The 16,030-nt window shown below is 38.9% G+C and overlaps 1 protein-coding gene across 2 annotated transcripts; it reads right to left on the bottom strand.

Annotated features, from left to right (window-relative positions):
• Positions 1–338: 338 nt before the first annotated feature.
• zgc:158689 (brain-specific angiogenesis inhibitor 1-associated protein 2) lies at positions 339–14,312 on the bottom strand. Of its 2 annotated transcripts, none has more exons than XM_032519202.1 (15): positions 13,806–14,312; positions 11,792–11,934; positions 11,378–11,453; positions 11,201–11,287; positions 10,464–10,525; positions 10,122–10,193; positions 9,618–9,755; positions 8,931–9,083; positions 8,295–8,471; positions 7,078–7,720; positions 5,917–6,118; positions 5,055–5,117; positions 4,383–4,616; positions 4,257–4,297; positions 339–3,415 (listed from the first exon to the last, which is right to left on the bottom strand). In XM_032519202.1, exons 2-13 carry the CDS (start codon positions 11,837–11,839, stop codon positions 4,391–4,393), a joined length of 1,947 nt encoding a protein of 648 aa, XP_032375093.1. In that variant the 5' UTR covers positions 11,840–11,934; positions 13,806–14,312; the 3' UTR covers positions 339–3,415; positions 4,257–4,297; positions 4,383–4,390. The 2 variants fall into 2 exon arrangements, with proteins under 2 accessions (XP_032375093.1, XP_032375092.1); XM_032519201.1 differs by having other exon boundaries at positions 4,448–4,616; positions 13,806–14,310.
• Positions 14,313–16,030: the final 1,718 nt, after the last annotated feature.

Raw genomic sequence — 16,030 nt, 5'->3', positions numbered from 1 at the left:
TTTCCAGAGCAGATCATAAAGTTTTTTAACTAAGCTTCAACCCAACCCTGATCCTTCAGAAGAGGCTTAATTTGACAAAGCTGGCATCAGATTAACTTTAAATATGAATTCCTTGTTTTATGCCAGCATTAATCTACTTGCATGTTAAAGAAAATTATCAGAATAATATGTGGAACAGTACCGCATAAAGACCCAGTTTTCTTACAGTTAAAATGAGACAGGGTTAATCAATAAGATGTAATGCATTTTAACACCTGTTTGTCTCACATGTACTGTGTACTCAACCTCCATAGATAAACTAACATGAACATACAGAGCAAAAGTGGACAAAGATTTCTTCCATAGAACTTTTATTTCACAACACATCAATGTTCAGTGTTTCATGTAAAGCAGTATTTATCATCATGATATAATATATTCTGCGGTCACCAGGATTTCATGTCAATGAGAACAGACCAACAAGTCTGTTTACATAGCTTCATATTTTTACAGAACAGTGGAACTGCGTAAAATGGGTGTGCAATTTTAAAACAATATTTTACTTCAGACTGCATAAGTTTGCACTTTAGTAACTTCTCTGCACAAGGTCTCTCTATTTTAGACATCTACACATTTCTGTACACACCAACATCCTATTTATTAGCTGTAAATGTGTACTTATTTCACCATACATTTCTTGCTATATATGTATAACAATTGTGTTAACTTCCCATGTATTTCTTACAACATATTACACACTTCAGACGTATTTATATGGTGTGCATATACTAAATTATTTCTCTGTATCAAGTTCTACACTTTAATTTTTGCACATCTTGCATTTATAAGGGTCAAATTATTTGTTTTATAATATTGTTCACTGTATTACTCGCCCCAAACTCAGTTCATGTTTAATACTATTTTATGAATCACTAATACTGGCCACTAAAACAGCCACCGGTTAATTTGACTCAAAGTTTTAAGTCTATTTTAATCAATATTCTCAGTTTAAAATACATTCACACCTGTGTAGGTGAATAATATGTCATTCTGTACTATCACTGTGTTGCCTCCTGTTCAAAGTTTGAATTTGTGCCGGGAGATTTACTGTTTTTGCAGCTTTTACAAAGTCAAATCGGTCTACCAAAGTGAAATATCATTACGAAAAGTCAGATAAAAGTCACACAGTCAGACATTTTAAGCACTATTTACAATAATTAGTAAGCATTAGCTCTGATATTTTGTGGTCGCCTTTATAATTGATGCAATACTACTCAAAGTTATATAAATGCTGAGATGATATACTATAACCCTTGCATGTGTTATCTTGAATTTTCAAGGTGCTAAAAGATCACAGAAACTAAAGGCAGTTAAGGAACATAAACCATTTCAGGTTGCATGGATACAAAGTTTCAACTGTAAACCACAGTAAAGGCAACAACGCAACAAAGGCAACAACAGAGCTACAGAATGTTACTTTGGATATCTCTAGTTTACCATAAACACTTGCTCAGACGTTGGTCAACTTCCTGATGCATTCTTTATCACTTTCATAGATACATTTCCAATTTAAAACTCAATCCTATCACCTGTCTCACCTTTCACATCTCTCTTGAAGATTCTGCTCAGTTTGATTGGTAAATGTACAGCTACAATCAACTAGTCTCGATGTTGTCTAGCTTTAGATTTGGGACTGAATCAAGAAGACATCAATTCCAAAGACTAAGCACGCAAATCTCTCATTCTTTACATTTTGAACCTTCCACAACATGCTACCTTCTAAGAAAACAACAACACTTTCAGTATTAACACCATCCAAATGTTCAACTATCAACTGTCACAGCTTTGTGTCTGTGAAGCTTGTGAGTTTTTATGTTACTGTGTTTTGTACGACTCCGTATTAAATAAGTATTCCACTCCGAAACTAACACGTATCATTGACCAATCATTTAAATAATCAACTATAAAGTAGAATTTGTTTTTTTAAATGTATTTTGACTCCAGGTAAAGAGTTAAACTACTCAAGAAATCTACATTTATAAAACAGTCATGTGACTTTACAGCAGCAGAATGTGTAGTGTTAACTGACATAAACATAAGATAAACTGTAACAGACAAGGACTTGTCAACTCAAACAGCATTGCCCTTGTTCAGTAATTTTAAGGTAAAATGACTAACAACTAATAACTAATAACTGCCAAATTCATTAAAAATCTTTATCAACCAAACAACCACATTTTAAAATAGAAAATACACTTTGAATAAATTTAAAAGTTCACCATTTCAACCAAAAAATAATCTGGCATCTTTTCTAACAAATATAATACCGTAATAGCACAATTAGAGTAGGAGCCTGTCCTCAGTACAGTGAAAGTGAAAGTTCACAACCTACTATTAGGAGCCAGTCCCTATCTGCCCAACGAAGAAAACCTTTCTGTATATGGCACAATAAAACAACCAAAAAACGACACTAAAGGTTATGTCAAGAAACCAATTGCACTGTAAAACAGTAAGAGATATAAGAGGCATTCTTTCATAGACCAGAAAAAAACTAAAATGTTAGTTATTTTGCATGATACAGTATGTCGGTCTCAAACACTAAGTACAGCCAAACACCTCACTTCTGTGACATTAAAACTAGCCTAGATTTTGTTTTAATGTTTCTAACTCAAACAGAATTTTCAAACATTATATAGGTACAAAACATTATAGTGGTCTTGTTTCTACTTTTTTTCCTATTAACTACTTCAACATCAAATTGACTGTAATTATATTTATAACACATCAACCAGTGGTGTAGTCTACTGTGTTGTAGTGGATATACTGTACTGCATATTATATATATATATATATATATATATATATATATATATATATATATATATATATATATATATATGTATATAGGCCAGAATAGGAGTTTTGGGGGGTGGGGTCTGGGTGTCCTCCCCCAGGGAAATGTTGAGCGTCAAAGACTTCATTTTCTGCATTTTGCACTAATCTAATCCAATCTTTATTTAACCTATGCAAAGAAAAAACAACATTCAAAATATGTCACAAATATAATGGAAAGTATGTTGTTGTATGTCATTGCGCATTTCTAAGTTGGTATATGAAAATCCTAAAGCTTTCTTAGTGAGTACACCGCGTATGCCTGCGTATCACGTAGACTACACCATTGACATCAACCTTTTATACTTTGATTTAAAACAATTATTTTCCTTCACACAAAATAAAACAATCTGTATTTGATTAATTTGCACAAAAAAAACATCCAAAGTAAATAATCCACATGAACCAAATAACTGTTTTTTTTTTCAAACCACTGAGAACAGGATTGCTTCTTCTGTAGGAATAAAACTCTTACTCAATGATGGGAGCAGAGCGATCGTTGGTGACAGTTCTTCTAAGTCGGACATGGGCAAATGGATTGGCCCTGAAAGGAGGAAAAAAAAAAAAAATGAAAGGTGTGACAACCACATATTAAACTATAGTTTTTGGTGTTAAAAGGGGCGCTCTAGCAAATTAGTACTGTCCGGTGGAAATTGCAAAAAAAAGGTCAAAAGAAACAAGACTAGTATAGTACAGCCATGCTAGCTGCTCTATAAGGCTAACGTCAGCAAGCTAACATGCTCACAGTGACAACATGCTGATGTTTAGCATGTTCACCATCTTAGTTTAGCATTTTAATGTGCTAACATTCGGTAATTAGCTAATATTTATTACATATTCATCCTAAGGGGAACATTAATACCTTAACAAATTTCAAAGCAATCCATTTAATTTTAACATTTTTCACTTAAAAACATTAAAAGCAACTTCATGGTGCCACTAGATGAAACGTCAGAGGATAACACAATCATTAGGACTCATCCTTCGGGCACCATGAATGCCTTTACAAAATGGCATGGCAACCCATCCAACAGATATTTCATTTGGGACCAAAGTTGTGGACCGACTGACAGACCGACATTGCCATTCCTAGAGCCACACGCTAATATGGCTTAAAAAAAAGGTCAAAATTGATGGTCAAGCGCCAAAAACAATGGAACCTTCACTTACCATGATGCCTTCGTCAATCTAACTTCACGCTCCTAGACACAAGTTTGAGTTTGAAATTTGTGTTTTTATTTTGTAGGCCCAAAGGCCAAGCCATTACTCAAGTGATCATCTAGCTGAGTAATCTTGAGTAATGTGACTAGTAAATTGACTGTGACATAAGAAATTATTGGAATGCCCCTTTAATGACACACACACTTTGAATTGCTCAAAGTTACCTGGTCGGGGAGGGTGGTGGACAAACCATTTCTGCGGTGATCTGTAATGTGAACAAGAGATAATATTAAAAGGATATCTCGAATACATTTCCATTATTACAAAGCATCTGTATCTCTTCCATTTACATTGAGACTCAGTTGGGCGAAGACCGTGACCTTTGACTTCCACCCAAAGGTTTCATGTTTCTGACCTTGTTGCTGTCGGCCATGCTGTATGGGCGCGGACGGAAGGTGCTGACCCTCTGGGGAGGAAGGGAGCGCTCCTCCTCTGATTCAGGGGTTAGAGCCGGGAGACCTGGAGACACCAGCTTGTCGAGCTGGCCTGTACTGGTGCTGTTAGCCTTAGATAAGAAGAGAGAGCTGGAGGGAAGGTCACAGACAGAGAGGAAGGAATATACAAGGAAAAACACAAAGGAAACATGAGTGGAGATATGTTGTTTTTGTGCTAATTCATCAACAAAGCTGTTGGTGTTGGAAGGGAAAGGGTGGTGGAAAAACTGAGAGGACAAACTGCAGTTTATGTGCTCCGGTTCACTTTCTGTGTGTCTGGCATGAAGGATGTTTTGATTTTTATTGAGAATACAGATGGAAAAAGGAAAAGGGTGTCATATTAGTTTGAACATGAAAATGACCCCATTACGTTTTCTGTGATTCAACTGATGTTATAACTTCCTACTTTTCAAAGTATTGAGTTGTAAATCAACTAAGGGGAAGTAAAGAAAACATTTCTGTCATTAACAGTGTCAAAGTTCATCAACAATCAATCAAAAAAACTGTAAATGTTAGTGTTTGACTTACCTCTCGAGGTGATCCGTCTTGCTGGGGTAAGACTGAGTGTAGGAGAAAGGGAACCAGCCTTTCCTGTGAAGGAAATTTTTTACTGTATGTGCCAACGAGATGTAAAACCAGAGCATCAAGCTAGGGCTGGGCATTATATTGATATTATATCAACATCGATATATGAAGCTAGACATTGTCTTGGATTTTGGATAAGGTAATATCGTGATATGACATAAGTGTTGTCTTTTCCTGGTTTCAAAGGCTACATGACAGTAAAGTGATGTAATTTTCTAAACTATTTTCTGAACATTTTAGCTGTTCTATTATTTGCCTTTACCCACTTAGTCATTATATCGACATTATTGATGATTATTTATCTAAATATGTATACAATATTTTGTGAAATCACCAATAGTCAACCCTACAATATCATTGCAAAATCAACATTGATGTATTTGGTGAAAAAATCCTGATATTAGATTTTCTACATATCGCCCAGCTCTACATCAAGCTACAAGTCAGGGGTTGGTGAGATGAAGAAAACTCGCAGTCTCCATAGTCATGAATATATTTGTTAACCTGGTGCCGGAGAGAGACTTGCATACAACATGTGATATGAGAACTCCTCTGAAGTAAGAAGGAAAGAAGGAAAGACAGCCCTTGTACTAGCTGTGCACAAGGTTAAGGAAAAGTGGTTTCCCTAACTTGTTGTGGTTATCATGACACCTGAACATTTAACCTTGTCATATAGCGTTGAGACATTTCAGAATCTTCTAATTTTGGGCATTAAAACATTGCTAAACATTACAAGGCGCTCTCAAAGGTATACAGCAGATCATTAAGTGGTTTTCTACATCAGTGTTCAATTTGTCAAACATACCGTCCAGTTCGTTCATTTTGACCGTAGTGCCACCCGTCTCTGGGCTCAGAGATGAGCAGGGTGATGTTGTCACCAGGCAGGAAGTGCAGTAAGCAAGCCCCGCCCCCTATGCCACCACCCTCCGGTGTTCCAGGAGTGTGAGCAAACACGGCTTCCACACGGGTAGGTCCAGATAAAGGCAGCATCCTGGGGAGAGTGGAGCCTAGGTAGAGGAGAAAGATGAATAAAAGTTATAATCCTCAGTCTATGGACGAGGGATTTGGAATCATGCATACATGTAATCCAGCTTTACTTTAATTGACTGTTTAGTTTTAGCTGTCAGTTAGTAGGTGTTAGCTACAGTCATATAAGAGCTGTATTATGTCACTGCTAATTAAAAACACAACAATATATATCAGCTGCTGCTTTACATTAAAAGCATTTTTGTCAGTGTTCACATTTTAGGTAGAAATAGAGCAAAACAGGCTGTTTAAATTATTTTAAAACTCAGCGTGGGTTTGTTTGGCTGCACTGTAACATCAGTTGCGCCTCTGTTTGTATTTCTGACAAAGTAGCTGTGTTGGCTCCGTACCTGCTGCTACCTATGCAAAAGGCATAGTAACCACATCAGTGGTAACTATGCCTTTTACTAATTCATTGCACTCCATTGTGAATTTACTCTTGTATTTAATCTACTTTTAATTGGTTTTAATTTTTTATTTATTGTTTTAATTTTTGTTTTAACTGCTTTCAATTTGTTATCAATTTGTATTAATTTTTAACTGTGTTTAGGTGTTTTATGTAAAGCAATTTGAATTGCATTGCTGTTGAACTGTGCTACACAAATAAAGTTGCAATGCCTTGCCTTGCCTTGGAAATGAACAAGGACTAACACAAAATACAATTTGGGTGCCCGGATAGCTCAGTTGGTAGAGCGGTAGAGCGGTTGGTTAAGCCCATATGTAGAGATTTACTCCTTAACGCAGCAGTCCTGGGTTTGAATCCGACCTGTAGCCCTTTGCTACGTGCCCCCCCCTCTCCCCTTTCACTTCTTGAGCTGTCCTGTCAATAAAAGCCTAAAAATGACCAAAATTATTTTTAAAAGATTTAAAAAAAGGATTACCATTTAAAAAATGATGAGGGAAAGACTCAACCCTACTGAGAAAACTTCTCACATCTTACCCTGAAAGCCACCCAGCTTCATTTCACTGACAGGTCTCCTCGGCAGTGGGAGTGTTGCTGTTGCACAAATGTCAGTGGTCTTCAGCAGCCAGGGATTATGTGACGGTGATGAGGTATTGCTTCCTCCTGGTCCCACCTGTTGGTGCAGTAACTGGACAGGAGTCATGGCCCTGGAGAGAGGAGCACTGTGGGGCAGTGGCGGACTGTGAGGAGCACTGTGGGGGATGGGGAGGGTCATGCCATGCAAGGATCCGCCGGCCGTGGAGCTCTGGCTGAGCGACATCACCGTTGAGGGGATGAGGCTCGGGGAGAGGTTGGATGTGTTTGCGGCCAGGAGGAGAGAGCTTTGTTGGGCAAAGCCACCGGGCGTGGTGGGAGTGGATACAGCAGGGCTAGCACTGCTGCTGGCACTGCTGTCGGGGAGGGGGCTGGCTGATGCACTGAGGGGGGTACTGGTGTGCTGAGGAGACGCTCCTCTTGATGAGGCTCCAGCAGCTCCTCCACTGGGGAGAGAGCGGAACGTCTGGGGGGAGGCCTGAGCAGGACAGGCTTCACTCTGGGAGGAGGAGGGGAGCGAGCGCTGCAGCTGGGAGCGACTGGAGTCTCCATTCAACAGGGGCGGGACTTCTTGAACAGAGAGCCTCTGAAACATCATGGACAGATACTGTTAACTACCAGAAATTAGAAGTCAGAGTTAAAAATCTAATATTGTAAATGTGTTTAGTATTACGTTTCACGGTAAAAAGGGTGTGGACTTCTGACTTTACTTGGATCTTAGCCTTTTAACTTGAAAGGACTCAAAAAAGCCATTAAAAATCCTGCAGACTACGGATAAGAGAAAATTTATGAGCTCACTTAAGGATTTACAGACTTTGCATTCAAGATTTTACTTGCCTAAATGTTGTCTTTTTAAATCAATAAACAATCAGCAACATCCTAGCTAAGTATCTGTCATTGATGCGTGGCTGTTTTTATTTCTAGGATTCAACTAAAAATGACTTTGGACTTGATTTCTTACTTCAAAGTCAAGATTTGTGAGTCACTTGCAAAACAATGACCCACCTCTACCAAGAACAGCTAATAATAAACTTGTTTTGTGGGTTTCACACTATCAACCCACCATGTAATCCTCTGTGGAAACCAACCGCAATGCAATTGAGATCGAGAAAAAGTCCAAAGAACACCATCTGAGACTGTATAAATAAAAATGATCTGACCTGTTCTGGCTGAGCAGAGTCAATCTTGGCGTGGCGGAAGACCTCAGCTATCCCAGCAGCCCCTGAGCCTTGAGGTGCAGTGTGACGCAGCAGATTCAAAGCGCGCTCTGGGAGTTTTGTGGGCTGAGAACATGACTGCTGCCAAGATGAAAGTTTCTGTGACAGAAGCTCTCTTACCTGGATTATATTGAAAAGCACAAAAAGAGAAAACCAAAACTGTTAGGACTGGATGTCATTGTTTTCTTGTAAACAAATGAAATGAGTAAAAACCAACAATGTGTTAGTGTGTCCTTTAGTACTTTTTAACTTCCCTACCCTGTCTGAGACACCTCAGCCCCAAGCTGATTGGTTCCTACTGGAGACGTGAATTTTCCGAATCAGGTTAAAAAATGTATGGTCTATTTTTTACATATTTATTACAAAATATTGAGTAATTTCCTGTTTTTAGCTACAAATATTTAGTCTATTTTTATTTATTTTTTACAAAATGTCCAGTAAATTCCTGTTTTTATCAAACATTACTCAAACAGGAAAAAATAGTGCATGTGCATGGGAACTCTTTTAGCTGTGGATTAATATATCTGAAAGCTAAAAACGTTACCTAGCTAAATAAATGAGTAAATGTGAACAGATCACCTTGGAGTGGTAGTTAATGAGCAGTTTGGTGACACAACACTGTCTGTCCACCAGGAAGCAATATCGTCTTCTTTCCTCAGTGAGCGCAGACTTGTAACCCGAGGCAACCAGCGTGTCCAGCTCGCCTTGTCGACGACTCATCAACTCCACAAACTGAAGGAAAAGTCAGAGAGATTTCACTGCAAACCTGAACATCCTTCAACATGTACGCACAGTCCTACATTCACAATCACATGCATACATGTAGTACTCAAAGACGGAGTGACCTTTAATGCACATTGTACGGAGAGAGGATTATGTGAGCTCATATCAGGCCTGTTGCACAATATTAACAAAATCCAAATTATTAAGCACTATCCTTATGCCCTGGTGACCTTTTCTTCAAACATAACCCTCCATGTGGCTAAACCCTTTCACCCTCTTATATCATTCATATTTCTTCAAGTAAAGGCTTGTGCACTAAGTTGCTTGTTTTCTGCAGATCAGCTGAGGCAGATTGTTCTTTAATCCTATTCACACTGGAGCATTTCTCACACAACTCTGCTTTTTAACCTGATGTAATGCTGAGACAGATGTTTTGGGTCATTCTAACTTTAGCTTACATGTTTGTGCATTTTACTGTAAAGAATTGTGCATTAAATATGTATTTTTGTCCAGCGCCCATGTATAGCTCTTGGCTTCACTTACCTGCATCTCTCTGTCTCCATATTTGTTTGGGTGACGACTGCCCTGGCTCTTCCTGCGGAGCTTCTTCAGCTGGGACTGGCAGCGCTCGATAGACTCAGATTTAGACCTCCGCTCGCTCTGATACTTCTTCAGGGTGGCCTGAGAGGAAAGCAGAAAAAAGTCAGAGGATTTAGTCATCATGTGTGATGAAAGGAGGTTTGTCGGCGCTAATATTTCAGCTGGTGGTGGTGCAAAACTAACTGAATTCACTTTTATTTATCAAGGTGAACTTGTTTTTACTGTTAATCAGATGAATTTTACAAAGTTATTCTTATATATTTATGTATTTTCCACTAATTACTCAATCTTTTTTTTTTCCTTATGAAATTATAATTAGTTACACAAATAAACTTGCCTCCCACTGCCTCGCCTTCCAGTCAAGTTAATTAAACTTAACATTTTAAATTAAGCAAAAATCCTGCTTTTCTCACCATTTCTCAAAAGTAAATTGACATTTTGACTTACTGTGAGGTATTTAATGTCCAGTTCCAGCTTCTGCTCCAACTGGGCGAGCAGCTCAGAGTGAAACAGCTTTAACTGTTGAAGAACAGATCCATATCCAACATTGTAAACAACATATACTGACACTGCGACATCCATGTAAAAGGCCCCGGCACAATTCATCAAAGAAAAATTAGTCTCAATAAGTCTCATGATAATAGGCTGCAAAAATGTTTTATTTAAAAACTCAAAAAATTGCAATCTTTCTGACCACTTTAAACATTATATGATGTTTTAAAATGGTTGCTCAAAAATAATTTGTCAACAACATGAAATAACTTGTCCAGAGCAACTGATGAGTCTTACCACGTCTTCCAGCTGCACCTGAATCTGTCTGTGGACCTCGGCCATCTGAAACAGTGTGTCTCCTGGGAGCAGCAGTAAAGCACATACATACATACATACATACATACATACATACATACATACATACATACATACATACATACATACATACATACATACATACAAATACACACATACATACATACATACAAATACACACACATGTATATATATACAATTTAGATCAGCTGCTTTTATTAGTTACAGTGCATCTTTAATATTTGCAGAAAATCTGTGCTCTAATAATGGATGTTCACAACATCAACATACGTGCAGGGCAATACATCAGTAACAATGTCATAAAACATGTTTTAACACAGTTTCTCATTTACAAAGTGTCAGTCGAGTTGAGTCCCTGTCTCAGTCACACAGCACTGTAGTATGTGGTGGCTGGCATCTCGCCCTCCGACTCTCCTGCCTGCCTCCCCCGCTGTTTTCAGCATTACAATGAGATCATGTGGTGTTGTTAATCTCCCAACAATGACCCTACTCTCTCCCTTTTCCCTGGTTCTCTTTTCCTCTCTCTCTACATTTCCTCATTCCCTCTTGTCTTCATCTCCTTCCTCACCAACACATGAAGCACAAACTATTTTCACCTTCTCTCCAGCATGTCGACTCTCTTAACTTTATTAGGTCCATCACTAATTTATTTTTATTTTCTCCTCAACACGGCCCTTCTTTACCAGCCGCCCACTCACCCAGCTCTTTAGAGCCTTGGCTGTCGCTCGCCAGCTCTCCAAGTTTCACCAGAGCATCAAAGTACCCTTTGGCAGCCACAGTTACTCCTGAAGAAGAGAGTATATTTTGTGTCAGAAAACAAGAATTCAGACAAATCAAAGGCCAGTGTCATCCGAATTATCCTGTGTTTGACTAACCTGTCAGGGCTTTCTCATAGTGTTTCCCCATGGTCACAAAGTTCTTCAGACTGGGGTTGAACTGGTCCAGAATCCCCTGTTGGCAACAATAATAAAGAGAGGCAAATTATGACACAGAAATTCTTAAAGTTTTTATTTTGGGGGGGGGGCTTTTCCCCTTTATTTTAGCATGACTGTGGATAGACAGGAAAGATGGGAGAAAGATGGGGGATGGCACGCAGCAAAGGGCCGCAGGTCGGATTCGAATCTTGGCCGCTGCAAAGGCCTCAGCCCACATGGGGCTCACGCTCTTACTGGGTGCTCACCCGATAAAAGGCCACCAAACGTTTTTCAAATTTTCTAACCATTTCACTACACTTTATCAGAATAATTGCTGGTGCAGACAAGACAGACAACGGAGAGAAAGAGTCATACCTTATAGACATTTTCTGTCATCTTGTTAACCTCTTCTGTTCGAGACATTTTTCTTCTCTCGGTTATAGGCTGCCACTATGCACGTTTTGTGTTGTTTAGTTCTGTTGTTTAGGGCCCTAAGCATTACAGCAGACAGCAACCCCCTAAAAGAGAAAAGACAAAGAGAAGACACAGTGCAGTGAGTGATAATCTATCTCAATAACTCTTAAGATTGACCTAAAAACTTAATGAGAACGCACAAATCCAGGTGTTTTTACCTTCATGTCAATAGGGAAAAAGAGGCTGTCAAAGCACTTATTTGTATTATTGTATATTCCACAGCAGGTGTCAGACTATATCACATTCGCAGCACAAGAATCTCTACAATGCACTCACTCCTGCACTCTCTTGCTCTAAATGTTTGAAAGTGTGAGAATTGATTCAGCCAGAGGCCTTTTAAGGCCATCAAACCATCACAACAAGTGAAGCGGATGTCAGACCATCATTGGGTTATGTCTGAAGGCAACAGTGTTATTTTAACATGGAGCTCCTCTGTGTGTCTCAGCTGCCAGTTTGTACATTATCCCTTCGAAACATTACAGCAACCCAAATATTTCCCCAAGATTTGTATGGCAGACGAGTTACATCATTTCACAGAAGAACAATGGGCTTCTCCAGCCCAGAGTCACAGGTGTCAGAGCACTGAATAAACACGCGACTGCAATGTTTCCTTGGCAGAGAGGACGATGAAGGAGGACTGCTCCGGGGTCAACGGATTTCCAGTCTGGATTTATTGGAAAATACTCGTTTGATTTTCTCTGTGCAGTCCTCTTTTGTTATTACAGCGAGATTATAGAGAAAACGTTGACCCAGATCAACTAATGGTGTATGACACAAAGAAAAGATTTCCAGGGTCTTGCTCATTAAGGCCACCCTGGTGAAGTCGGTAATTTGTTAAAGGAGCTGCAGTAGTCTGCAGGATAAGACAGAAAAGTGAAAGCTCTGTCTTAACTTTGTCTTTTTTATTTAGTTTGAAGGACTTTGCAAAAACTTTTAGGTCAAATACTAAAGCAAGATGTGTGTGTATTTTCTGGCTTAGTGTGGTTTCATTCTAAGAAATAAAGTGTTGTTTGTTTCAGGATGCCACAGGAGCAGTCTGCAGGTGGTTGGGAAACTGATACAGAAGGTGCATTCATGTGGATTGGCCTCTTTACATTTCTTCAAATGGTTTGGAAGCAAACATTGTATTTAAAAATCCTTAATGTCACTTAAGGTGGCACAATTAATTCGATCAGCAGAAAAATGATCTGGAACTATTTTGATTAACAATTACGTGCTTGAGTCATTTTTCAAGCAAAATCTCATTCAAACTTCTCAATTGTAAGGATTTGCTGTTTTCTCTGTTTTATATAAAAGTAATCTGAATGTACGTGGGTTCTTGGAATGATGCTTAGACAAAACGATTGTAGAAGAAATTATGATGGCATTATACACTTATTTCTGACACATACATTTACAGCCCAAATGGCACAGCAACATTTTAGAAATTATAGAACCAAATAGAAAACGGTATAAATGACTAATGCAAGCCCTAACAACTTTGCATTTTGGTGATTTTAAAGGTATCGAGTCCAGTTTCATGGTGAAATGCTTCCAGCTACTTCTTGCATCTATCTTAAGATAAATTGATGGTGCAACATTGCAAATACAGTAATACCCTAGTGCTAAAGGAATCTTTTCGTCCACTACATTTCAACAACTTCATGACAGACATTGGAAATACTGAGGAAAATGCAACATAACCAAAAAAACAAGTAAAATGTATCAAACCTGCCTGTACATATAAAGATGAATAGTCTTATTACCCCAAAAGTTGGGTAATTGCAGAGTGAAGGTTTTTCCTGAGTAAAGTAAATGCACCCTGCCATTTGCTCACACAGTGCAGTGCAACAGCTACCTGTTGATCTCTCAGCTCCACTTCCATTTGAAAAACACTAACATAATTCAGCTACTTAAAAAAAGGAAAGTTACATACCTTTTCTGATCTCATTGTGGGAAACGTTAAAGGCTTCCTGCGAGTCTTTGAGTGTTAAATGATCAGTGGCCTACAACACCCCCTCCTTTCTTCCTATTAGGCTACTTTCCCTCTCGGTTAGTTAGTGGGGGGTTGTTTCATCCAGCAGAGCACTAAATCTCAACTCCCCTCCACCCCTTTTTCACATGGCCCTCTCCCCTTTTTCCTCCTCTCTCTCACGCACTGTCTACCTCTCTCTACTCTCAGGAATCGGGGTCAGATATTTGGTGCCGTTCAGTACCTCTCCTCATTACTGAGCCGATTATCAACATGCCTTCACGCCCTCAAAAACCGGCCGAAAAAAAACACCGACAAAACCCCCCGCCCAGTACAACCAGCTCCCTGCCGTTGGAAACCACAGTCAGCCTCCCATTCTGTGTCTCCCTCTCCCTCTCTGTCCCTCGGGCAGAATAACAATGAGCCAACGGGACCTCGTCTGAATAGGAGCAGGAGGAGAATAATGACTTGAACGTTTTAAGCCAAAGACAGAGCAGCACATGCAGGCCTGCGCCTATAGCTGGCCTACATACACTCCGGACCATCACATATTCCTGGTGCCCATTGTCACAGCGGGACGGGAGGAGGAGGAGGCCCTGCATGGCCCTCCATTCACTGCAATAAACTGCTGAGATGATTAAAGGCTAATGCCAGAAATAAACGTGGTGGAGAGGAGAGGTTAAAAGGGTGGGAAAAGTCCCCACAGTTTAGGATTAGTAGAAAGTAAGTAGATTCACTCAAGTACAACGTTGAGGTACTTTCAATTTTTATATAGCCTATATTATGTATTTTTATGCAAAGCACTTTGAGTTCCCTTGTAATGAAAAGTGCAATATAAAAAACATTGCCATTGCCACTTGAGTATTACTTTGTCCTTTTTATTCCACTAAATTTACTTTAGTTACTTTGCGGCTTCAGCTAATTATTACTAAACCTAAATCAACTAATAAATGATAGTATAGGTTAAGCTACAAATCAGAGCAGTTGAGTTAAGTAATAAAATTTCTTTTGGAATGAATAAAGTATCTATCTATCTATCTATCTATCTATCTATCTATCTATCTATCTATCTATCTATCTATCTATCTATGTGATGTTCCTCTGTTGGTTGGTAACTACAAGCAACCTCTTGCAAATAGTCATTTTGTTCCAATGTAAAATACAAGGTGAAAGTGTTAAATGTGAAGGATGTTTTTTCATAGAAATGTACTGCTGGTTATATCACTATAACAATGATGATATTAATTATATTATTTATTACTAAGTTGCATGGTTTATATGTAAATATAATCAATGTACAAAAATACTTTCTGGTAATTGGTAGTAGAGGAAAGTTTTTCCACCTACAATGTGGTGGAGTGGGCTTAAGTACAGTGTCAGTACTTTATAACGGTACATTTTATATATATATATATATATATATATATATATATATATATGTATACACACACACACAGTACAGAGCCTGTTTTGAGGACATCACTTGTGGCATGGTGTCTGACTAAAGCTGTCTTGTGTTGCAGTTGCAGGTTGTTTTTTTTCCAAGAGGGGGCGACAGTGTGAACAGTCAGCCAGTGTGGTGCAGACTGTAGAGTAGTACACTGTACTACAACAGTAAAACTGTGTCTTTGAGACCAAAACTCATAATCACAAACATACACCTTTATAAACACATGTAATTTACAATGTTGACATTTCACTCAATTTTGAGTAAAACCAATAGATGAAACATTCAGCACAGCTACCATGTAAATATGTTCTACTCAGGTGTTACTTCACAGTCTTCACTGTCCAGACCTCTCCTCATCACTGCAGAACATTGCCTCTCTACACAACTGGCACACTTTTGTATCACTTGACAAAACCAGATCAAGTCAAACCTACATTAAAAAAAAAACGATTAAAGTGTCTTTACTCAATAGCAGGCTGCCAAGACCATTTCTCCGTATAAAAGACGAGGCATCATCGCTTTCTGTCATAGCCTCCAGTTTGCCAGTCATAACAGACTACTGTGCCCTGTGGGGTTCTGGGTCACTTGGTTCAGTGTTGAGGGGAACATTGGAGCATCTGTGGCATCTTGTGTCCTTGGACCTGAGCCGTAAAGCTGTTTGTGCCGGCTCGCTTCCTCTCTGGGCCTAATTCACACACGTTAAGGGGATTGACAGAAAGGAGAGCTAGGCTCACACTGA

This window comes from Etheostoma spectabile, chromosome 6 (genome assembly GCF_008692095.1).
Source record: "Etheostoma spectabile isolate EspeVRDwgs_2016 chromosome 6, UIUC_Espe_1.0, whole genome shotgun sequence".
NCBI lineage: Eukaryota > Metazoa > Chordata > Actinopteri > Perciformes > Percidae > Etheostoma > Etheostoma spectabile.
The sequence above is the reverse complement of the archived record's forward strand: the minus strand, read 5'-3'. Positions and strand labels throughout refer to the sequence as shown.

Excerpts from the sequence above, each read along its gene's own strand:
- zgc:158689 (XM_032519201.1), bottom strand. The coding sequence starts at position 11,839 with ATGTCTCGAACAGAAGAGGTTAACAAGATGACAGAAAATGTCTATAAG. Across the intron at positions 11,454-11,791 it reads TGACAGAAAATGTCTATAAG|GGGATTCTGGACCAGTTCAA; the intron begins GTATGACTCTTT and ends TGTTGCCAACAG. Across the intron at positions 3,416-4,256 it reads CCACCACCCTCCCCGACCAG|GGCCAATCCATTTGCCCATG; the intron begins GTAACTTTGAGC and ends TCCTCCTTTCAG.